General features: G+C 39.4%; 2 protein-coding genes across 4 annotated transcripts in view; one reads left to right on the forward strand and one right to left on the reverse strand.

The window, feature by feature from the left end:
• The window catches only part of DOCK2 (dedicator of cytokinesis 2), a 514744-nt gene that overhangs the window by 189584 nt on the left and 299049 nt on the right, over positions 1 to 26111 (forward strand). The window lies entirely within an intron of this gene.
• Positions 1077 to 26111, reverse strand: part of INSYN2B (inhibitory synaptic factor family member 2B) — a 141978-nt gene continuing 116943 nt past the window's right edge. For all 3 annotated transcript variants that reach the window (XM_090064275.1, XM_090064274.1, XM_090064273.1), the window contains one exon: positions 1077 to 5610. In XM_090064275.1, the coding sequence (XP_089920401.1) occupies positions 5424 to 5610 (187 nt within the window). In that variant the 3' untranslated portion in view covers positions 1077 to 5423. The remainder of the gene's footprint in view (positions 5611 to 26111) is intronic.

Below are 26111 nucleotides of genomic sequence, written 5' to 3' on the forward strand. Positions count from 1 at the left end.
TCATATTACAGTTAGTGTATTACATTAACAGTTCAACTAAAAGAAAGTCAAATCATTTACCAACAGAAAAATGGAAATTAGAATAAATTTTACTTACAAGTTATCTTAAACTATTTTGCAAACCCTTGCTTTGATTCTAGAGCACTTCATTTTTCTCCAAGAGAGAAGTTGTTCTTTATTACTGGCATTTGTATTACTGAAGTATTGGAAAGCCATGACTATGAACCAAGATTCCCTTGTGTTTGGTGCAGTACAATACAGAACTCATAGAAGACCCCTGTATAGGAGATGTGATCTAAGCTTTTAAATGACTGTGGATCCAAGACTAAAATTGTAGAATAGATTCTATTTCTAATACAATAGAGGTGAAAAGTTGTTCTAAGTTGTATTAATCAATGTATGTGCGCCATATGTATCTTAGTCAGATCTTCTATACTGACAGACAGCTGCTTATTCTTTATATGACTGCTGGTTCTGCTGAAGTAAGCTCAATTTTATTCTGTTGCAAGTGACTTACCAAACTGTGAGCAGAATCTTTGGTAAGATGCTGATTCCCAGGGCAGAAAGCACAGCTTGGTTTTCATATTTAGGTTAAATACAAACTTGAATGGATTTGATATTAACATACTTATTGTGGAAAAAAATGCTACGAGACAGCATTAATAGGGAACCCTATAGCATCAGTCATGGGAGCTACCTTCTATGTTGACCACAAAATTGTGAGACCATGCTATCCATGAATTTATTATGAGAAAGGCAGCAATTTAAGAAAACTTGACAAATATAGAAAAATATTTATCTTCTCTTTCCATTAATTCCTTTGAATGTAAGCAATAACTCTCCAAATAATCACGTAACATAAGCATAACATAAACACATAACTTTCTAGAAAATAGTTACTCCGGTCTCTATAATGCTTGTACACATTTGGAGTGTAGCTCCAGGCCTGGAAAAACCTAGCTGCTTACGCCATCCCCAGGACTATGCTGTTCCAACCTCTCCACCCCTTTCCTCCCCACCCACCCGCCCCGACTCCCTTATTAGGCTATATTTAGACCCTTCAACCCTCAGCCTCCCCTGCAGACCCACTAGACCCACCTGATCCTGCTGATTCCCTTTCCTCCCTGCATATCTACTGCTTCCCACAATCCCACCTGCCCCTCCTCTACACTGAGTTTCTTATATCTGGCTCCCTGCACAGCTCCCAGGGTCAGTGAATGGTTGCACACACTGCTTCTAACAGCAATGAACACCTGCATGCACCCATTCTCAGTCTAGGTATAGGCCACTTCAGTCTAGGTATAGGCCACTTCAACTAAGCTGCCTACCTCTAGACTGGGCACAGTAAACTCTTGTTCACACCCGGAGATACCACATTGCTATCTTGAAGAATTAAGATGAGAACAACCATTTGCAATGTTAAAACAATAGTATGATATATTTAGGTGGAAAAAATTGGTAAAAAGGTACAGTTTTTATGCTCAGTTCCCAATCCATAATTTTGAAATAGTATTCATTTGTTTAGGGATGCTAATGACTGCAAACCCAGTCCTGCAAATCCAATTCCTCTTCCTCTCAAAAACAATATTTTATTTTTTTCAACCCCCAAAATGTTTCTTATTAAGACTCACAAAACCTAAGAAAATATGTCAGTTTATTGCAAAAGATAATATCCTTGTAAAACAATTTCTAGAAATTTACAAAACATTACATTTGACTAGTACATTTCATTAAAGAAAGTGTTCTCTATTTGAGCTAGCATAATTATCAAGTGTTGTGACTGTCGGTAGAGCTATACTTTTTTCAATTACAGAAAAAATAGCTACATAAATATTTTAATATACCTTAGAAGATTCACTGTTTTATTTGTAAGGTTTTTCTTTTAAAAAATTAAACAGACTCTTTCCATAAAACAAAGTACAGTAGTAGAGTACTTCATGTTCTGTGTAGTATTCTACAAAGAATTTAATGCATTTCTCACGTAAATCTCTCTCTCTCTCTCTCTGTCTTATAACAGCCTGCTATATTTTCCATACTTGTACTGTGACACAGGATTGTTTCTTTAGCGAGAATGTAAGTTTGTGTATTTAAAACCTTTATTGGGTTCTTCTTTGTAACACTATCCAGCGGTGCCTTAGTTTTATCTTTGTCTTCATATTTCTATTATTAGTCCAACCATACAGCCAAGCAGGGTGTATCCTGTCTTTTCAGGGCTTCCTTTTCTGAAAAACCATGCATCTCATCCCCTTGTAGTTTACATTCTACAATTAGCATGTGGTATTTTAACTAAGTAATATATTTAGTTTTTAATCAAAATATACATATTTCTATTGAAGTCCAAACTAAATAGAAAAGTATATAGGCATGATTTTACATCCCTTTACAACTCCTTTTCTATAACTTCAGGTGTAAATCTAAATATAGCTGGTGAATTTCAAGTCTTTCCTTTTTAATTTAAGTGAAATGTATGTAGCAAATGGAAGTAGCTGAATATGAATTTTACAAGAAATTGTGACATGATATAATATGCTGAAACTTGTGTACAGTAACTACGTATGTAATACTGTACAATTGTATTGCATGAAATCATGCTGCTAAACTTTTTGGCTTAAGAAAAAGTTTAGTTTTGAATTATGATTGTTTTCTTACATGTATAGTTATGGTATTTCTTTCCTCTTTTGCTGTAGTTGTATTAATAAATGTCACAGCCTGGAGCAGAAGTTAATCAGTTAGTATCGCCAGTTCTCACACTTGCATGTCTACGTGCAAATATGCTATTTGGTTTTAGAATCGGTGTTTCTTAGGAATGGGCTGGATGCGTCCTTGGTGTAATAAAAATGGTCAAGTGGCTGCTCATGACTCAGCTGATTGTTCACACCATGCATAAGGATAATGGGAGTGGAGGTTTTTTAAAGAGGCTCTAGTTTGGGGTTGAGGATTCCTTTAGGTAGGGAACACCCAGGCCCAGAGATGGTTTTGAGTGAAGTTTCATTGCGTTAATATACATTTCTGTGGTAGCAAAGCCAGAACTCTGGAACAGGGTGAGTTTGGACTCGATAGAGTAGACACACCACATAAATGTAGATGAAGAAAACGTGTGCATCCTCCTTCAGCTGTAATCATGCCAGGCTGCAAGGAGCCACCTGACTAGCTAAGAAATTCTACATTCAATCTTGTATTGTTGAAGCAAAATTTTGCCTTGTGCAGAAGTCTTATTGCTTCACTTACATCACAGGTTACATCACAGGTGCCCCTTGAATCCAAGGGAGTTCAGTGGGTGTTGGATCCAAAAAAGACATAGGCCTTTGAGTGGACCCTTAGGCTAGGGTTGATTTTCCCCCTATGAAATTAGTTTATTACTGATAGCACTTATTTTTACTGTATCCAAGAAAACTCTGTTGGGGATGATGAACCAAAATGAAGCCAAGTACTGAGACTTTTCATTCTGGTTTCCCTTTTTGAATAAACGTGGCTAAGCTGAACTACTTTGAATCTGTGGTCACATTTATGAAATATGTAAAACAAATTATATTAAAAAAAATATTTTAAAGCTTTTCTCCTCTGAATATCACATTTTTTATATCAGGTGTTAAAAATCTGGTAAATCTTAAGCCACTCGGTGGGCTTAGTTAGCACCATCACTTTTGATTTTATTCATGAAAGTACCCTACCACAAAGGACATTCTGTTTTCAAAAAATACTTTAATAGAAGAAAAACTGTGGCACATATGTCTTTTCTGTATCTCTGCTATACACCGTTTGTATGAGTAGGTATATATACATAAGTAGAGGGGGTATTTGTTTGTGTGACATATGGTAATATGCTTTAACATACTAAGGGTCAACACTGACTCCAAATTCTTAGGAAAGAGATTTTTGTAGATGGTAGAATTTTACTACTAGAATTTAAAATAAGGTTTTTCCTCCAAAAAGTGTCAAGTAAATGGTGTTGTGGATTCATTGCTCCCAGTGACTTGCATAACTAATAGGATTAAATGATTGAAAAGGCTTTTTCTACTTACCAATCCTGCTGACTTTCCTAGGCTCCAAGTCATATTGCATACTGCTATTTACTACGCTGCTCTGAGTAAAGACCAGCTAAACAAGCAACATTTTATGCATGTCATTGGTGATATCTGTTATCTTTTGGCCTTTATTGTGCTCATACAGATATAATTGATTATCTCTGTTTAATTGGAATTTAGTGAATGATTTTTCTGATGTACAGAAAGGATTAGAAGCAAGCTAGCTGTCTTCCCTAACATTAAACAGCTCATAAGAACAAGAATTAAAATATTCTTGTACCCAAGGAATAAATCTAATAGACAAGGAAATGCTGTTTTAACAAACTATACTTAATTCTCAGAGGAAGGCTGCACTGAATACTATTATATAGTGATTTTTTCAGAGCTTTGAGCCTTGGTTATTAATTTTTCTGTAGAGATTTTTCCATTTATAAATTTTGATCATCCTGCATGCTCAATGCTTTTCTTAAGTGTATAAAAATACCCTTTAAATATCTACTGTTGATAGGTTGCCACAGCTATATTTATAAAATAAAATATGGATAAATTAACCTTCAGTTCACTTACCTGCATTGACATTAGAGCATCATTGTTTACTACTGCTTTCACACCACCTGAGCCTCTGACTATATTTTGGGTCAAAGAGGCTTGTCTTGAGGCGTTCCAATATTCCGTGAAAGACTTGAGACGTGTATTTAGTACAAACAAAGATAGGAATGCTTTTTGAAAGATCTCTTGGGAAGGCTATTAATAAATATGCAAAACTGCATTTTAAATAATTGCTAATTTCTAGATCAAACCAACAAAAGCAAGGAATAGTGTCCAGTCACAAATCTTTTTTGTTTGAAGTCTTGCACAAAGGCAATAAAAATAACTCACTTGAAAGATAAAATAATTTTGTAATAGATTCTTATCATTGGTAAAGTTATGTTCTAGAAAACTTTTGTCCTACTGAACTCGTGTATCTTTGAAGGCTCAACCAGGAAATGATTATAACCAGTGTTTCTTGTAACTAAGCCAGAGATGACTATTTTTAGTGTGACTTCCTTAACTTTTACTGTCCTTGCTTTTATCAGTTTAAATTACATCTCCAACATTATTTGCAGGTAAAAAGTTTGTATTTACAAAAACTTATGAAAATGTCTTTTGAAATTATGAAAAAGATTACATCCCCTTTTAGAAAATAGTCTGTTCATATTCCTTTATTCACTGAACATATTAAATAAGCAAAATTAATTCTAAACTTTTCTTTCAATATTAATTGTTATTAAATGTTTAGTTCCCAGCTTTATTTCTCACTAATACACTTCTAAAGCTACTGTCAAACCTCTACATACATTTTTTTTATGCCTCCTGAAATGTAGAGTTTCAGAGTTGTGTATGTCAGCCATACGATATTCAAATCCACCAGAAGCATTTCTTTTTCACCTTCTTTGTTTTTCTTCTTAATTCCTGCTTCTCAGGAATTGGATGGTCTGTTGGTAATTTTGGGGGAGGAGCTGTGGTAGGACTTTGCTCTACCTGATCCAGTTTTTTCAAAACCTGATGAAATCTGCCTTCTTGTTGCCTGAAGTCGTATTCTACACTATGGAAAACATGCAAAAAAGAAGTTAGTAAATGTACAATTACTAATTATAATAAAGATAGAAATATTAAAACCTTTTTGTATTTAACTAAAAAGAATATTTGGTCATTGAAATAGACAGTTTGTATTAGCGAAGTTGGCTCAAATGCAAGAAATCATAGTCTATGATGTCTTGAGAAGAGTCCTAGCCTCCATCCTTTATTCAGAGGAGATGTCTTTACTTATGTGAAGGAAGGATTCTGGGATTGGGCCCAATCCGTTTTTGGCAGGACTATAGTAAATGCGCAGATGGGAACATCTATAAAACACTAACCCTGAACCAGTGCTTAATTACCATTAGACAACATTTTAATTAATTCCAGTGACAGTTCATATATATGCTTCCTTGTCGCATGACTTAAACAAATACAAGATGAGGCAAACTTGCTTATCTATCAACAGTTAGATACATTTTGTTCGTGTTTTTTAATATTATGTTTATATAATCTGTATATAATGTATATGTTTAAATAACATTGTTTTTCTGGTTACAGTATTAGAAAATCTTCATAATGAAAATGTGACCTATACCATACGTTTTAGTTGTGCTTAGTTTAGTGTAATCCACATGTTTTGCAGGATGAAGAAGCTTCTATTGATGATTTCTTTTTTATTACAAAGTAAAATGAACTGTCACATAAAGGACTGTACTCCATTGTTAGTAAACGAATTGTTTTTTCCTTTAATAGGCAGTAAGTCCTTAATCTTGTGAATAGGCAATAACTTGCGTCAAAGAACGCTGGTCTATCAGGCTATTTCAGCCTACTTTGTTGCTTGAGAGAGATGTCAAGAGTTGACATGCATGCATTAATAATAAACAGGTTAACTATAAAATACAATTACTTGCAGTTACTGTATTTATTTATTTAAATAAATCTGAGTTGGCAGAGCCATGGATTAAAATATTGGCTACAAAATATTTTGACTACAAAATATTTTTCAAAATGATCAAAATAATTTCATTTTGTTTACATTATAAGTCCTAACACGCTGTCAACACTCCCTTGCAGTAGGCATTTATTGAATCAAATAGTAAGTCTTCCTGCCATAATATAAAATCAAAACACAACAAATTCAGGCAGATAGAATTAAGAGGCAAGAAGTAACAGCAACAATAAGGAAAGTTGTTTCTATAAATGTTTGGTGCCTTTTCTTCACATTCTTCATTTGCTTGTCATTAGGCATATATATGCAAACCTGTTCCATGCTGCTTGAGTCCATGAAAAACAGTACTGCAGAAGGGTGGGTCATCCTTCTCCTCAGTGCTTTTTATGACTTACGCCTTCAACTTGCCTTTAAGACTTATTACAAGAATACATGTGTCAATTGCATTTCAGGGACTCTAGCAGGCTGTAACAAGATCATACTCAGATACTTATTTTATATATATATGGAACAGGTTACGGCCTTACAGATTTTAGACCACATGTGTTGTTTAACATGTTTTATTTTGTAGAAATATAAATGGTGATTCCAGTGGTGTCCTCTTTTCTTCGTTTACTGATGAGCATAAAGATCCTAAAGAGGGCAAAAAGGGTTTGCAATGTCCTGTTCTTTCACATAATGATCTCTGTGACTATTAACAGCTGCAATGCACAGATTAACAGATTGTGGGCAAAATTACCCATGCTACTACACTTGTTTGCTCTTTTAATAACTGTACTTTGCATGCGTACTTTGTAGCAGCTAAACCTCTTAAAGCATAATGGGAGTTAAACATCAAAATAGAAAATACGTAAATTTTGGTGCCCCAATAGCTCCCTCTTCTACATAGCAATAAAGTGGTTTATCATTTGTAAAAGGTTTCCAGGTATTCTAATTGTAAATAAACAGGTATGAGAAAAACATTGCACTACATAGTCAAAATTACTTCAAAAAAAAGGTGTAGGATTTCCCACCCTCTTGTTATGGTGACAACCTGTGTAGCATGCAAGAGCAGTTATTTAGGCACCAAGATTTACATCGTTCCTCATTTGATGTTTAGCTCCCATTTGATGTTTTCTTCAGCTTGTTGCTCTGAATATCATCTTGACTTGATCCATATCGTCAGTCCTGGCATTTAGTTCTCTAAATAATAGGCTTTATATAAATCGTTTCCTTGAACTGTGGTCATCTTGCAAATGTAAGGGCCTTGTTAGGCAATCTGGTAGAGGCATGATAGGATCCGATGGACAATTTACACAGCTTGTGTCTCCTGCCATGCCACAGGCACGTGGCAGGAGGTGTGACTGTGGATTCCAGTATCAGATCCAATCACTCCTGATTGCTGGTGCAGGAAGACCTTAGGTTTACGATCCCAGGCTCTCCCTGCACTGGTAAGTGGCAAACTCCCATGGCTGTGAGTCCTGCAACTAATGAGGCTTGTGGCCATGACAGTGCCCTACAGGTTGCTGCATCTGGGAGTGCTGCAGCTGATGAGGGTTGCAACTGTGGTGGTGCCCCATGCATTGCCATTGCTGTGAGCCCTGTCAGCCGTGGGACTCACAGCTGTGGTAGTGCACAGTGCACTGCTGCAGCTGGCTATGCATTCAGTTAATTGCTTGATAAGAATGAGTCACAAAGTTATTGCACATTTTTTTGTGGAATAACTCTGTGGCTTATTCCTTGTTTTATTATGCCATTAGTTGATTAAACATGTGGCTGGGTTACAACTTGAGACATGATTAACTGGTTAACCATGTCTTAAGTGTAACATAGGTGGGGACTGAAGCACAATAAATTAATCTGTTTCAAGCTGTTTTCCCCCCACACTACTCCTGTTAATGCTAAATAGAAAGGGTATGATTGAGATCTAATCATTGATCATAGAATTGTGCCTCCTGCTATGAATGTGTGGCTTGACATCAGGTATGGTGGTTGAGATCAGATCCCATTGAGCCTTTAAATGAATGAGTCCCAGGGTCTTGGTGACCTGAAAGCTAAAGAGAAGAAGAAACAGCTGCTTTAAGTATGAACTGTGAAAGATGATAGGTCCAATAATCTTCCAAAAATTCTGATGTGTGAAAGAGACAATTTAATTAAGAGGTGAATCCTATATAAACTTTTGGAATCTTCACAGGCATGGTTAACTAGTTGATTTTTTTTAAAGACCTATATAAAGTTGATGTGCCAGGAAACCTGGAGATTGTGATAGAAAGCTATTTTAACTTGCAATTACTGGAGGATTAGCTTGCCATCTCTTTAGGAAAACAAACAAAGGAGCAAATATATATTTTATTTAACTTCAGAACACAAAAGCAATTAATCTAAAGCAGTGGTCTTCAACCTTTTTAAGTAGGAGATCACCTTTTGGCGTTTAAAAGCAACCAAGACCTACTTGCTTCACTGCCACCCCTCCTCCCCTTTCCTCCCCCCAGGCCAGCAGGTAAGTCTCTGGGGAGGGAAGGGGGAGCAGATCAAGGTAGAGGAAGAAAAAATTATTTGGGGTCACACCTGCACAGCAGGGAAGTCCCACTTGGCTGGGGCCCCACTAGCCTCTGCTACTGCCTCTGCAGCATTGTCTCTCAAAGCAGGGGCCTTAATCTAACCCCCCACTCCTTCCCTCCCCCATGGACTGACCTGCTGGCCTGGTGTGCGTGCGTGCGTGCGTGCGTGCAGGCACGCACGCACGCACTCAGCCCCCCACCCCAGCTTTGGATCGACTCCAAGAGACTCTGAGATCTACTGGTGGATCGAGATCCACTGGTTGGTGACCACTGATGTAAAGTGTGAATGTATAATTTGGGCTGTACTTCAGGAAACCAAATAAATTTTACTGTTACCATTCAGTACTTGAGTCGCAAATTATTGAGTATTTCTCTTTTATTTTAAGGTAAGTCATAATCTGGATGTTGCAAAAGAAAGTACAAAAATTGATGTTTGCACAACACCAGAAAACTTCGTACAATGGCTCAAGATGCCAAAATTACCATTTGCAGAATCATTAACTGAGAAGAAGCAGTTAACAAACTAATAACTTTCCACGTTAATATTTTTATGTAGTCTGTAATATATTTTGGTGCATCTGGTTTTCTGCTGATCTGACTAACACTCATTTACCTATGCCAAATAAGAATAACTTCTTCAAGAAATAGAAAATACTGCTAAGTCCTCTTCAAGATTTGTTGCAAAAGTTGGTGTTTTACATAAGCAATAAAAGACTGAAATGTGAGTGTAGGACTTTTATCACTAAATCAGGCATAGTCATCATTAACGTTCATAATTTGCCATTGGAGTTTTGTTTTATAAGGTCTGTTTTAAATTAGCACAAATACATCTGCTCTGTTTCAAACTTCTTAGTCCACTAAACTGCAGAGTGATTTGAGTGAGGAAGATAGCATTATGTTCCCAAAGCTCTGAAGGACAGATCATTTTGTTCCTGCATAACATGCCAAAACAAAGCATTGCAGCACATGGTAAATTTTTATATGCTTATTTCTCTTATCTCTTGCCAAGTTTAAGCATGAATTAATTAACAGTACTGACATTTTAAATGTAATTAGACTACAGTTCAGAATAGTAGCAGAATTGACCACTCTTAATTATTCACACCGTGTGCACGCACGCCAGTTAACATTGCTTTGTCGACTTGTCACTTGGTTCCAATTCTGAAGATTCTTCCCAAAGATAAGGGCTAAACCCTTTTTTTTTTTTTTAATGAAAGCTTAAATTTTGGAACATGGGTTTAAGGTCAAAGATGCTACCAAGCTTCATGGCCCTACATTTGTCTGCTTTTGGCTTCCCTAACCAAATGACCATTTACAGCTGCATTGACTAGGGGCAGAATTTGGCAGAAGTCCAGAGCAGAGCTTGAATTCCAGATAATGGCTCTTTAGCAAGATATTTTAACTTCTGTGTTGTCATAGCCTTCAGAATACAGGTTAGTTGCCTGCAAAAAAAAGTGCCAGTTCCCCAAATCATGACATGTCAGTGCATTTAAGTCCTTGCTCAGGAATAGGATTGACACTGAATATAAAATGTATTGCTTCTGTTACATTAGATTTTACCAATTAAGACAGTTTTTCAAAATAATAGGAATAAAAATGTCTAAAAAGGTAGCATTTTCCTGTTAAGTACTGACTGTAAAATATAATAAAGAAATAGTATGTATAACCCCAATATTAATTACGTTAAATAAGCTTATTACAGTCTCCTATTTCAAGTTTCCTCAGAAAAGGCCCGAAGCCAATATCATCAGTAGACTGATTTCCTGAGTTTGGGGCTTAATTTAAATGAAAATGATGTGTTCAATTAATTGAAATAGCTTATTTTCCTCTCTATGAAATCTAGACTGTTTTCAGGTTATATTAAGTGGAAGAAGCATTTACATAAGTTATGTTTGAAACAGATGCAATTTTCCTGCCCCCCCCCCAAGAGTTTAAAAACCCCCAAAATTTGCTGGTAAACCTAACCAACCATATTCAAATTTTCCCCACCATGCCATAACTGTTAAATTATATTAAAATACTGCTGGGGGTAAAGGAAGGGTTTTTCATATAAGAGCCAGAATCTATTAGTGGAGATGTCTGTCACTAATCCTAGATATACTTTTGCACATACTTAATGTATGTATATAAGAAGTTTTTCTGAGATGGGGACTTCTCTGTTCACAATTGGTACTTGCAGGTGTTAAAATTAGATTGTCCTAACCACGGTTGATCTAAGTGCCTGATTGTGCAGGCATTTAGAGGGTTTGAATTGGCCCAGAAAATGGTGCACCCAATTCAAGTTAGTTCACCTGCTGAGGTGCCTTAACTTAAAACAAGATTGGGTTAACTACTTTAGGAAAGCATTAATATAGCCTCCAGCATGTCTGTACCTGTTCACAGTGCAGCACCAGGACTGGAAAGCCCAGCCACTCATCCCAGCCCCAGGGCTGCACTTTTCCCACCCTGGCTGGCCCAGAGTAGACTATTTTTAGCCCCTCAAACTTTACCCTGACCAGGCAACCTCCTTCCTGCAGGCCTGCCAACCCCCTGATCTGTCCTATCTCTCCCTCCATCCCCAGTTACTTACATCAGCTCCCCACGTGGCTCCTGGGAGCAATGAATGGCTGTTCACAGCACTTCCAGTCTGTGTAGGTGATTTAAAGTAAGTTATGTGAACATAGACTGGGTGCAATGAATGGCTGCATGCACCCAAAGCATGTGCATAAGCCTTTTCAGTATCAGGTCCTTACTTCTCATGGACTATTCAAATTGTTGAGATTGTGGATAAAGATTTTTTTAATAGATGTTGAGCCCCATGACTCTCAATAAGGCTAAACAGGAGTCTGAGGTACTTTTTATCTAAAAACCTCCAACCAAAAATGTGTATAGGATAAAAATGAAAATTGGAAGAATTATTATGAAAAAACGATGAGGTGGGTGGAACCTAAATAATACCATTTAAAGAAAAGCCTGGAACCTAACCATAAGGCTAGGTACAGACGGCTAAAAGGCTGAATCCGTTCAGTCTTTTCAGATTAGTCTAAACTGCATAGATTGTACTGAGAAGCAAGTGAACAGACATTCACTTTTGATTCTAGAAATGTAGCCACATGCCTGTAGTGGCTCAGTCTAGAAGCTTGGGGTGCTAGAGCAAGCCTTCCCTTCCTTGGCAGTGGTTGGAACGCTGGAGGAAAGCTGGGAGAGTAGCCTGCTAAGGCTTTTCTGCCTTCCCTGCTCAAACTGGGGCAGGGAGGTGTGGCCAGGCCCCAGCAGGCTGCTGAGTGCTCAAACCCCCACCCTGGCCTGCATGGATCCCAGCCAGGGTGTGCTGGGAAAGGGGGGGAAGTAGCCCCTGCCAAGCTTTGCCCCTGCTCTCCCTGGAGTGGGGGGACAGTGATGTAAGTCGGACCTGGTCCAAGTGGGCATGCTGAGGCAGAGGGAAGGGGACAGGGTGTTTAAATCACCTCACCTGCCCACATGGTACCTGAGCTGGGGCCGGCCTGGCAGGGGTGAAGTAGTCCCTGCCTGGCTTTTCCTTCTTTTGTCACTCCAGCAGCTGGCATACTGAGGTGGTGGTGAGGGAGGGTGGCTTAAATGCTCTCCCCCACCCAAATGGCACCCCAGCTGGGATCTGCCTAGCAGAGGCACAGCAGCCCCTGCCTGGCTTTTTCCCACTTGCTGCTCCAGTGACTGGTACGCTGAGGTAGAGGGGAGGGATAGGGGTTTAAATTCTCTCCCCTGCCCACATGGGACCCCAGTTGAGTTTTCCACTCCCACCCCCTTTACAGGCAGCCAGAGCAGTGATGGTGCTTGGGCTACACAGCAGAGGGGTGGGGCCAACCCTGCTCTGTGGGAGCAAACAGCACAGCCCAGGACTGCAAAGCATCCTGGGATGCTGGGAGGTGGTGATTTAATTTGAACCAGGAAGGGATCTGGGACAGAAATTTCATAATCCAGTTTGATGTAAATCAGTCTGATAATATGTGTAACCATGTTTATCTTAAATCAGTTTTGGCCATTTTGAAAGTGGTTTAAGTACACTGAAGTTCTGTTCTGTTATACATTTAAACTGGTTTCTGATCACTTCAGTTGATTGATGTGTATCTTCTATCCATAGCCTAAATGAATTACCTTGGCCCTGATGCATGGGTGACTGGTGCCACCTTAGTTAGTGGGGGCACATGCCCCCTCAGTGACCAGTTAGCAACCAGGGAGTTGGGGGGGGGGGGGGAGGAAGGGCGGACCATAGTCAATATCACTGACCGAGAAGTAGCTGTGGCACTCCCAGATCTGGCTGCAGCACTTCATCTGGTGCTCCCACTCTCTGGCTGGCACAGCCCTCCTACCTGTTGTCTAAGTGGAGAGTGTGGCCTGTTCAGAGGTGCACGAGCATTCTCAGGGGGTGTACCCGCCATGCATTGCTACTGCCCTGATGACTTTTCATGTGTATTGTACATTTTTCTTATATGTGTATCTGTTTTTTTCTGGTCTTTATTTCAGATTATAAACTTTTGGGGGAAGCAATGTTTTTTTTCTGCTTTGTTTTTTCCAAACTGAATAGAATAATCAAGCCTTGATGCTGACTCTGACGATAAGTCTGCAACCTAATTTCCCTTGCTACGGTTGGACACCATTGCTTCCACTCCTCTTCCATATGGTCACAAAGAAAAGCCCAGCCCCATCCTCTCCTTCAGGTATCTGAAGACTCTTATTGGTTCCCACCTCAGTCTTCTCTTCTCCAGGCTAAATAATCTTAGTTACTTTAACCTTTTGTCTTAAGTCTTGCTTTCCAGGCCCCTGATCATGAGTGTTGCTCTTTGCTGCACTCTTTCCAAGCTGTTTGTTAGGAGATAAGGAGGAATTTTCAGACGGTGAGTTTGGTCAGGCATTGGAACAGGCAACCCAGAAAAGTTGTAGAATCTCCATCCCTGGAAACTTTGAAAAGCTGTTTAGGCAGGCAGGCTGTGATGGTTGGGATGATCCTGCTGCAAGCAGGGGGCTAGACTTATAGAGTCCCTTCCAGCCCTGCTTTCCTATGATTCTGTGAACAACAGCTGCATGGACTGATTTCCTTAAGCACCCATACCTTCTTGAGGAAAGGATAACTATTTTCTATCTTCCACCTTCTAAATATTTGGTTTCTTTCATACTCCTGCATACTCAGCCAAGGTTGTGACATTTGCAGAAAGTTGTATTATAGATATGGGTTGCCCAGAAAGCATCATAGCAAGAGCATTTTGGTGATCATAACTTAAGTATATACCAATAATAATTTGAAAATTAAATCTCTTATAATGTAAAACTAATATTTCCCATGTTTCTTAAAGTAAAAAAATAGTTTAATAATTCTGAATAGACAGTTTTTCATGAACTGACCTCAAAGGTTAGTGTCTATTGCTGGCAAAATAATGTAGACTTTATAAACCCAGTTCCTAAGCCAATTGATCTTAGATATTTTTGGAAGAATGATATTTTATGTAGATTACGTAAGCATTTTTTCAGTTATTAAAGCTCTTGGGGGATGCTTAATGCTATTATAGAAATGTTTCCTTTGGAATATGCTTCAGTTTAACAGTATGTTCATTACATATACAGTGTGATCTCCATCTTCATTGTTCAGTCATCACACCGATGGCAAGTTCATCACTTTCCACAGTATATTTGCATTCTCTGATTTTCCCCTAGAGAACTGAAGGTTTGCTGTAGCTATACATAAACATGTCATAACTTGCTTGCAATATATTTACCTTTAAATTCTTCTACAGTTTATTGGAGAATTTACATGAGTATCAGTCTGTCAGGATAGAGTGGTCACACTGGATTCACTGCACTATTATTCTGTTTTCTGGTATGTTAAGCGAAGGGTGGTGCTGTGGCAGGAATTAGATTGAGAATGAAGAATTTGTAAATTATGCATCTTGTTGTAAGATTGAATTCAACTGGCTTTATTTTCTGTGTAATATTTTAATTAATATATACAGGCACCCATGGATAAGCCCTTTTGGTCTTGTTAAAAATTAAAACAAATAAGTAAAAAATTACAGAGTGTTTGTGTTCCTAGTATAATTTGGCATAAATATCATTAGATATCTTCAAGACATGTTGTGTACTAGATTATGTAAGTGATTATAGTATTAATATATTAATATGTTAATAATGTTACTGAGTTGGCAAGTATTTTGCAGTGTAATTATTATTTCACCTTGGGGAAAAAACCACATTTTTAAAAACTGAAATATCCTGGACTAAATAATTCCTGTTCTTCTGCACTTGTTTTGATTGCCTTGTTTGCTAGCATTTTTAACCCAGTCAGTTAATAATCATGGATAATTTTCAAATGACTATGTATTTTTACACAATTAGGTTTAATTCATTTTATTTGTGCAATCTTTTATTTTCATAATTCTGCCAAGTTTCCATTAGCATTTAAAAAATCAGTCTCTAATCAATTACTACAATTTTAGGAGTCAAACCAATACACACTAAAATAAACAAAGTACCTGCAATAATTGTCCTCATTCTTTGGGATTTATAGTGCTGTGCATCAATCAAGCATGGTGTTAAAACTACATGTTCATAGGTATTTATTCAAATAGAGGACAAAGGTTTTTCTCCAATCAGCATGGAGAAACCCCTCCCCCCCATACACACATACCTGATATTTGCATACAAGGAAACCTCATTAAATATATTTTCTGTAATTAAACTATTGCCAAAAGCAGCGTGTGCTCAGTAATGGAAACTAACTATGAAGCTGATTAAATGCAGCCAACACAATATTGAACATGACTGGGCAAAGATGCTAGTTTTTTTTAATTATGATTATTTCATGTCTCAGGCCAAATTAGCCAAATCATTTCCAAATACCATCAACTGAGCAGAGTTTAGTCATTTATGTTCATGTGGTGTACCAGGCTGAATAGCCTGGGAGGTAAGATACTTGCCAGTGGTAACTTTATATACTGCCAAATCCATGATGGGCATCCTATGTGCAAGTCCCAAACCCAGAGATCTTGGGGTTGAGATGCCCCCAAGTCTTGCTTGCTCATAGGCAAAAGACCAAAGAAACAAGCTAGGGAGAAATCCCCAATCTCCATAAAATAAAGTGTGCAGATGAAATCCTCCCATTGGGAGGCTATAGTAGGCTCTCATAGGGGGCCTGTCTGTAGTGCAAAGGTCTCCACCCTCAAGTACCACAAGGATAGGTCAGTGCAGCCCATCTGAATAAGATATATGGTAGTGCCCATTACATGCAGTCCTCCTCAACATCAACTCTTTTTAAGTCATTGTGAGCTGCTACATTGAATACATATTGACTTCCTCTTAACTCCAACAGCTGAGTTATGTCTTTCTTCCCATTTCCAGTGATTCCTGTTCCTTCAGCAGCCTTAAATGTCTGGCAAACATCTCCAAGGGAGGAGTAGGCAAACAGTTCACCCAGAATCCCTCTGTTGCTCCCTCTCAGCCTGGCATATATGATTAGTTGGGGGTCTACCCAACTTGAGAACAACTGGATGATTTCATGGGCAGGTCACAGGCCCGGCTGCCATTTTTGAGGCCTTATCATTGCCTGGGCCTCCCTATGCCTCTAGCTGATTGGTGGAGAGGGCTGTCCATTATACAGCTCCATCCCTCACTGCTGCTTGGCTGAGGGGTGTTTGTCATATGGCCCCACCCTCCCTGCTGATTGTTGGAGGGGGGTGGGGCCACGTGAAAGGCAGGCCTCTCAGCCAATCAGCTGTGAGAGATGGAGGCAACAGGCATTCTGCTTGCTCACCTTCATGCTGGCAGCTTCTTTCCACCCTTCCCACAGGCAGGCTGTGAGTTTGTGAGGACTGCTGGTTCCCATTGGGGAGCCAGCATTTATTTGTAATAAGTTTTTATTTTCCCACAGATTTCATGGAGTTTGCCGGATCTCATGATTTGGGTAAGTCCCTAATAATTAGTGTGCTGCACCCTCCATGAGGTGGAGCCAGACTAGGTTGCTCCAAGTCTCATCTACACACAATTTTTTAGAGGATCCAAGGACTCATGGCCAGGGATCCTGGTTTTCTCTGATAAAAACATAATAAATTCTCTGATTAAAAAAACCCCCCAAATCCATTATTAAAATTAAAAGCTCCCTGCAGCCCCTTCTAGCCCTGCTGGTGTCCCTCACTTACCCCTAAGTCTGTGCAGCCCTGATGGTACCCTTCACTTGCCCCCAAAGCCCTCCCAGCCCTGCTAGTGCCCCTCACTTGCCCCCACAACAACAGGCAGCTGCAGCAGAAGCAGCATGGAGCCAGCTCCCCCACTGCTGCTCCTTGCTCAGGCGGGGATGGGGATGGCTCCTGGCTACCCCCCCAGCCCTGCCGGTGCCCCCAGCCATGACCCACAACTCTCCAGCCGTGCCAGAGAGTCCCTTGGCCCCCAGCCCCATGTAAACTCCACTTACTGCAGAGACTCCAGGAGTCAAGGGTGAGGCTGAACTGAGCCCAGCCAAGCCTTGGCTGACTGATAATCTCATGCCCCACCCTTCTCTCTGCCCCTTCCCCCTCTAGGCAGAACTGGGGGTTTCCCACCCTGTTTGCAAACAGCTCTTGTAGGCTGGAGCTCAACCAGCCTGCAGAGCTCTTTGCAAAAGCAGGGAATCAACAGGTTTCTCTGCTAAAGGAAGAAATTCATATTTTCTCTGATATAAAGAAAAATCCATAGTTTTCTCTGTTTTTCTGTGGGAAACAGAAAACCTGGATCCCTGCTCATGACGAGAACATCTGGCTCCACTCATGACTTGTGGGGTCATTAGCACATGGATCCTTTGTGGGGGTGTATCTGGAGTACATGTAGGACAAAAGTACTAAAACTTCCAGCAGTTTCAGAAAAGTTAAAATGCATCAATTCTGGCTGAACTTTGGGTATGTGTAGTAAGTTGCCTATATGCAGATTACTACAGGTATGTTTATTTCATGGTCAGTATTTTCATATTTTCCCCTTACTTCCTATGTGCTCTGGGAGATCACGGTCTTTCAGTAAGTTGGGGGATAAGGGCCTCAGGGGGAAGAAGTTAAGGGGGCATAGGGCAAGGGGACCACCTGACCCCCCAGATTTATTTTCCATGCTGTAGCAGTGGAAGGGGAACAAATTCTTACCTCCAATAAATAGATTCTGTATCTGGAAAATTATAACAAATTTATAAATTTTTCACGTATCTAATTATTAGGGAGTTGTCTTATATTCAGGATTATCTTGCATTCAAGTAAATATGGTATTTCATTTAGAGAATGATGTAATCTACTTGTTTCCTCTGTCTACTTTAAAAGTGGATGATTTGTGTAGATAAGCTATTTTGACTTGTGCTGAATTGCCAGATTTTTTAATGTTAGAACCAGGTGGCACCACGTACCCATTATGTATGGCTGAACAAAACTAGCTTGTTCTGTGCTCCTTGGCCTGGAGTAATACATAAGTAATGAGCATTTCTTCTCTTAAAGGAAATTCATTGTACATTTTCATTAATTTAAAATGAATTAGGTACTCACCTAGTTAGATTTCTAGACAGTACAACTTGTGTAATGTAAGATAAAGATATATATGTATATGTGATATATAGTTGAGGTATACTAAACTATTTAATATCTTTTCAAATTTGTGCTTAGCTCTTGCTTAAATAGCTAAAATTATTGTTATGTTTTGTGCATTTGTAACTGGAATAAGTACTATGCATCCCAAACAAAAAATATGAAGATTTTTGAAGTATTCTCATTAGAAAAAAATATATGCTGGTAATATTACATTTTAGGCTGCTTGAAGACATGAAAAAAAAAACCCCAACCTCATTTTACTGGAAGAAGCAGCACATTACTGTGATCTGGCTCTACAGTGTCTGTATAGATCAGGTGCTTCAATGGGGCTTTTTGGCACTTTTAGCTAAAGCTGATTTAATCTGTTAGCTAAAAATGCCACCCCCTTACCTCCCCACTAAAGCACCTGATCTTTACAGATGTTGAGCGAGCTGGGTCCAGCTAAGGCACTGCCTTTTCTGGAAATGTGAGGGCTTGGTATAGCAATGTGCCAAACTTAAAGTAAAGCACCATTTTTTAATGTTTTTATTTTTAACATCTACAAGAAGACGTAACGTTTAGATTTTATTACTACTTAGACTAATCCTGCAAAGTCCTATAGAATATCATGTAATATGCTAGACACTGCACATACTGTTTGAAAATAAAGTTATGAAAACTCACATTTCGTAACAATCCTGAACTACCAGATAATTATGAATTGCAAAGCAAAACTTCAGTACTGCTTACAACAGTTTCAAATTAACTTCAACACATCAGAAATGTACCATATTTACAGTCCAGAATCAACCTTATTGTGATGGGGAGGGGGGAAAAAAGGAGAAGTAATAGCTGGCTCAATAAATTAGCTTTCTTTTTACTAACCACAAAGTCACTGCAATGAAAGCTTTATATCCTCTTCAAAAAAGAGCAGTCTATTGACAAGGATGAAAATAGCAGGGTTGTCATCGCCTTAGTTTATAAACTTGTGCTGTAATGCATATCCCTGCTTCTCTAATTAAGGCTTAGACCAATATCTTTAAATCAAGTTAATCTGTCCATAATTTTCTTTCTCTAAACCCCTCTGGGTTAATCTGTGATGGAAAGGACTAAAATGGGCCGAGTCCGAGCTATAGCTGTGATTGTTCTGCACAAGGGTAATGCATTACTAATGACTTAATATTCTAGAGCTGGCGTTTAGTGAGTCATTATACATGAGAGATGTCAGAAAGTGTTTGTTGGCATGTTTCAGTTTGTTGATCAGTGGTTTAATTAGCTGTAACTAAAAATAGAAATTACACTGTAGAATCAGCAAAGTACAATTTTTGTTAGGAGATTTTGACATCTCAGAGCACCTTTTCTAAATTGTCAGCTGTCACATTTGTTTTAATTATTATTTTTGCTTGGCTTATGTTATTACTGATCATACCTTTTACGGCTTATTTACACATATATATCATTGTACCCTGATGGCACCTTTACAAAGTGTAATGGAGTATGATTCTTCCTAATTGTGATGGGGGGGAATTGAGTCAGAGAGAATTTTATGACTGAGGTGACACAGCAATCAGAGGTTAGAGTATGATCTTGTATTTAGGAGTCATTCAGTTTCATGTTTAGACCACAGACCAGTAGAAGCCATACTTTTTGGCACTAGTTAAGCTCTCTTCCTCCCAAAGTGCCCCTCTTACTTTTACCGCCTCCCCAGAAGCATAACTGATAGAGTTAATGTCTTGGGCTGCCAGAGTGGAGACAGGGGAGTAGGGGCCAGTGTAGGCAGGAGGGCTCCAGCTGTGGCCGCACAAGCAGGGGCAGAGGCAGGACACTCTGCAAGAAGAAATATCAGGACCATTAGGCAGGTTAACTTTTTCCTAGCTCTGCAAACATCACAGTTTTATGTAACCAATGAAGGCTCAAAGCCCTGAATTACTGCAGTTGTAGGGCCATGGAAGATTTAACCTGGCTCTTCGCTGTGATACCTGATTCCATCCCTTGCAGCAGGAGCCTCATGCCCCAGATTTGTTCCAGGGATCTGATCCCTGTCTCCATTCTGCCACCTCCCTTTATTGAGCGCCTGGCACTTGTGCACCACACAGCACCTGCCCATGCCACTTGTGGTGCACTGGTGTGCATTCTGCTATACACCATGTTATGTCAGGGTACAAATATCAGGGGAGCTGTTTTTATTCATCCTCCCTAATAGCTTTGGGTAATTAATTACATTTGATTTAAAAAAACAAAGATAAAGTGGAAACCAATGAGGAGATACAGTTCTCCCTTCAGTTGGGGTTTCTGATATTTGATAGGAAGGCAGCAGTGGTTCCTTTGTTTTCAAACTTCAGATAGGGAATCATTATGTATATCCTTTTCAAGTTATTTGTCTTGTTTTTACTGTACCTCTCTTCTGTACTTCTGTAACTTAGATCTGTCACAGTTTCTCTTGCTTCCCAGAATTCACAAGAACTTAGGCATTCATAGAATCACAGAAAATTGGGGTAGGAAGGAACCTCAGGAAGTCATCTAGTCCAACCCTCTGTTCAAAATAGGACCATCCCCAATAATATAATCCCAGCCAAGGCTTTGTCTAGTCAGGTCTTAAAAACCTCCGAAGATGGAGAGTCCACAACCTCCCTGGGTAACCTGTTCCAGTGCTTTACTACCCTCCTAGTGACAGTTTTCCCTCATATCTAACCTACACATCCCTTGCCAGAAGTTGAGGCCATTTCTCCTTCTATCATCTGCTACCACTGAGAACAGTCTACCTAAATCCTCTTCAGAACCATCCTGCAAGTTGTTACAGGCTTTTATTAAATTCCCCCTCCATTCTCTCCAAATTAAATAAGCACAGTTCCCTCAGTCTCTCCTTACAAGTCATGTGCCCCTGCCCCCTAGCCATTTTTGTTGCCCTCCACTAGACTCTCTACAACTTGTCCACATCTTTTTTTGTGGTGGGGGCCCCAAAACTGGACACTACTCAAAATGTGGTCTCACCAGTGCAGAATAGAGAGGAATAATTACTTTTCTCAGTCTGCTGGCAGTGCTCATACTAATGCAGCCCAGTATGCTGTTAGCTGCCTTCTCAACAAGAGGACACTGCTGACTCAAATCCAGCTTATTGTCCACTGTAACCCCCAAGTCCTTTTCTGCAGAGATGCTGCTTAGCTGGTTCCAAGCCTGTAGCAGTGCATGGAATTCTTCTGTCCTAACTGCAGGACTTTGCACTTGTCTTTACTGAACTTCATGAGATTTCTTTGGTCCAGTCTTCCAATTTCTCTAGGTCTCTCTGAATCCTAGCCCTACCCTCCAGCGTATCTACTACTCTCCCCAGCTTGGTGTCTTCAGTATACTTGCTGGAGGTACACTCCATCCTGTCTTCCAGATAGCTGATGAAGATATTGAACAAAACCAGCCCCAGGACTGACTCCTGACACCCTCCACTTGATACCGGCTACCAACTAGATATCAAGCCATTAATTGCTACGCTTTGAGCCTCAGTATGCAGCCTCAGCATCCAGCTACTTTTCTATCCACCTTACTGTCCATTCATCCAACGCCGTAGCTTGCTTGCAAGAATGTTTTGGAAGACTGTATCAAAAGCATTGTTAAAGTCAAAGTATATCGTATCCACTGCTTGCCCCACAGCCATAGAGCCAGTCATCTTATTATAGATGGCAATAATTCAGTTGGGAATGCTATACACTTTGCAGGATCAAGTCAATATAAACTAGGTCAGAAGTTTTACTTGCAATTTCAGGGCATATTTAAGGTCATGAGCACCTCTTGGAAATGGCTCTGTGTTGATCTCAATATTTCTTTTTTCATAAATGAAAATATTAATGTTGACATTGTCAGCTCTTTAGGGTTGGTTATGGCATATAAACAAGACAACCTTATTCCTGTGACATTCCTTTTTTGGCTACAAGGAGACATATTATTCACAGACACCTAAAACATAGTGCCACCTTCATTTATTTTGGTTCTAACTCATCTCATAGGGAAAAAAAATGAAAATCCTGAGGATAGTCTCTCAGGTACCTTTTTCATTTATTGCACTAGTTTTTCAGATGAAAATAATGAGATTTTAGCAGAAAGGTGGCTGAACAAGATAAGTTTGATCTTGGCTTGTCTATACCTTAGAGAACATTCTGTTAAGATTTGATAAGCAAATAATAAAATTTTCTAGCTACTTTGGATTAAAATGAGACAATTGTTTGCTCAGATCATTTGTATGCTTTCTTATTAGCATTTCAACTCACTAAGATAATTTAATTAAAAATAAGGCAAAAAAGTTTAGCTCTGTGAAAACTGTAAGGAAAAAAGGAATATCTTTTCAAAATATGTATATTTTGACTATTATTTGAATATACCTAATGCCACAGTCATTGAGTGAAGGTACAGAATTAGAAAATACTCCACAGCATGCAAGCTAATGTGGGGTAAGTGAAATTCCTTTCTGCTGGCTTTCCCCCTAGATAAATATTAATCCTTTTATTCATGTTCTCTCAGGAAAAGCCTTAGCTTTCCTATGTGCCCTAAAATTTGATAGTAATACTGCATTGGGCAGCATAAGAAGTGGCCTGTCCCCAGAGCAGGACCACTTACCAGCCTTAAACCAAACAAATTTAGGGACTGTTATTACAAGTAACTTGCCTGCCATTGCAATGCATTGAGACAGAGAAGTTGGATGTCATGACTAGGTATAGATGTTACACTTATACCAGTATAAATTATTGGACACCAGTCTGTACCTGTACCAGAACAGAAGTTCAATGCACATAGAGTGGTTTTAAAAAGACAGAATCTGATCTAAGATAGACTTGCATTGATATGGTATCAGACGTACTTGATTTAAGTTAGATCACTCTATCTAACTTCTGTACCAGATCTTCTACTGACTCACTGGGTCCCTGTCGTCTGGCTTCCCAGGCACCTTTGTAGCCCCCCGCAAATCTCACCTTTCAGGGAGGTATGCTAGCAACCAGCCTGCACTTGGATACTCTGGCGGAGTGACCAGCCAGCCCCGCCTCCAGCTCTCACGGACCCTTGTCAACACAGTGGCTGACACTGCCAGGGGAGGAGAGTGGCAAGAGGTGCTTGGCTGTGCCCAGCAGCCTGGTCCTGCTCCCTGGGACTGTGCCCACCTGCAGAGGCATAGAGGTCCCTGTGTAGGTGTTTGGGAGTCCTTCCAGGGTTGCCAGGCGTGGCCAAGCAGGATTGCTTCCACTGTGTGGTAACGCTGTCAGGGGAAGCAGAGGTGGGGTGGAGAGGAGAGGGCTGCTCAGCTGGGCCCAGCAGCCAATCAGAGGTGGCGCAGCTGGTCAGCTGTGCTCAGTGGTCCCTGGCAACCCAGGGAGATAGCTGGGAAGTGTGCAGAAGTGGCCACAACTGGCCTCACCCAGTGGAGGCTGCCTGCGTGTGGTTCCCCTTCCCCCAACCAAAGGATGAACCTGTGTTCTGTTTACTACCAACCTAACCGAGGGCACTTAAAGTATATAACTTTTGCTTCTGCCTCAGGCTTTTTAAACATCTATTCCTGGCCCATATCTTTATTTAGGGCTTTGGTTCTTGTTAGTAGGCTATTGGAGACATTGTTAATCCCACGTGCCCATCATCTTGTCTTAATTGTGTGAACCTCTTTGGTAGCTGGTACACTCAAGATACTTCTCTTGTACCGCCTGACTTGGGCTCCAGCTAGTTTAGACTGTTCAAGTTCTCAATTTTGGCTAGGACCTAAGAAGGCAGAGAGGCTGCATTGCTTGCCTCCATGCCAATAAAGGACATACAGGTATTTTATCTGTGTGCTGGTGCTCTGACTTTCCTTCCAGTTTTCAACATGTATACCATATTTAACATTTTTTATAAGTTCTAGAATGCTAAATCCTTACAACAACATTTCTTACTTTAAGTTATTTTAGCTTGGATAATTCGTAATTTGAAACTCTTCTTGTAATTTTGTTTTAGGAATTACAGAACATGAATACAGACCTGTGCAATCAATAACATTTCTGAACACTTTGTACAGTATGAAAGTCACCATAACTGTTTGTCATAATATTGTTGAATGTTTAACTAAGCAGAAGGAAGTCTCCTATTGCTTATCCATTAGCTTATTAGATCTATGTACAAGTGTATCATATAAGCTTTATTGTAATTTGAAGTGTAAAATGAGAGTTCTAAGTTCTCACCATAGCTGATTTGTAATGTTATTTTAATGTTATTCTTCTTTCATCAAAACAAATGCCTTCCTGTCCTAATTGCAGCCAGAAACTTATATCTTGCCTTCAGTGTTATTTCCACAGACCACCAAGAGATGTAAGAGTTGTAGCCATAGAGTAGCACAATTCTGTTTACTCACCTTAGAGTAGTAGTTGGCCACTGAGGGCTGTGAGCATTTTCCCACAGCCATACCTACCAGGTATGAAGGTATTAAAAATCTATTCCTAGTTATGAAACTTCCTTTTTTTTGTTAGCTTCAGTGAAAAGTGATAGGTAAGTGTTCTTAATAATTAAGCACTGTGTAGACTCTTGTTTTAGGTGATTTTTTTTTTTTTTTTGTGGAGGGTGGTAGCGATGAGGGGGATAGTTCTTTGAGCTTTTATACAAGCCACAGATGCAGAACTTTCTTTGCCAATTCTACTTTCCTCCTTGAATGGGAATGAGAAGTCTTTTTTATGATTCAGTGAATGAAACTGAGTGTTGTTGAAACCGTTGCTTTGTAGTGGCACATTAGAAAAGTGTAGGAGAGGCTACTGTCATCCCTTGAATGAACAGTGATAAGAAAAAAAAAATCCTAAAATACAATCTGTATGAAAAGAGTACGTGTCATCTGGTATTGACATTTATTTTGAACCTGTTGTCATATCTTTAGACCCTAAGCCTCAGCTGATCCTTGTTCTGTCATTCTATGTTTGCATCCTATACCAAGAGCCTGCACCAAAGCAGCAATCTGTCTGTGTTTGTGATAAAACTGCCTCCCCTTACCCAACTGTATTTAGCAGTTCTATCTCAGCACTATATCTTGTAGCCTAACGTTCTTCAAACAGTGGGAAACCTCTAGAAAACAGATCCAAACTAGAACTGTATTCAATTAAAGTAATAATGATTGTAGTAATTGAATAACTAAAAGTAATAAAAACCACAATCCTAATATCTCCAATTCTGAACACACATATATACACACACACAAAAACCCCCTCTATGAATTCCATATTACAATTGTCACTTACTGTCAAATTCTGTAATGATATATTTAAAAAATCATGATGCTTCCTGTGAACTGCAAGTTACTTCCAGGATCCCTAGCTGTGGAAAATACATACTTGTAAAACTGCTTATTTTGGTTTAAGATGAGCACGTACTCGATGCTGATCTTATGTCACAAAGAGTGTTAATAGCATATTTCAAGTGAATTCAGGTTCCTGGTGCCAACTGAAATACAATTCTAAAGTAAGGAAGGGGAAATCAATGGATATTAGCCATTTAAATTCCTTGATGATTAGGTTCTTGAGTCCAGCCA

The sequence above is a fragment of the Crocodylus siamensis genome, chromosome 10, assembly GCF_052110815.1.
Source record: "Crocodylus siamensis isolate JL-2025a chromosome 10, ASM5211081v1, whole genome shotgun sequence".
In the NCBI taxonomy this organism is placed as follows: domain Eukaryota; kingdom Metazoa; phylum Chordata; order Crocodylia; family Crocodylidae; genus Crocodylus; species Crocodylus siamensis.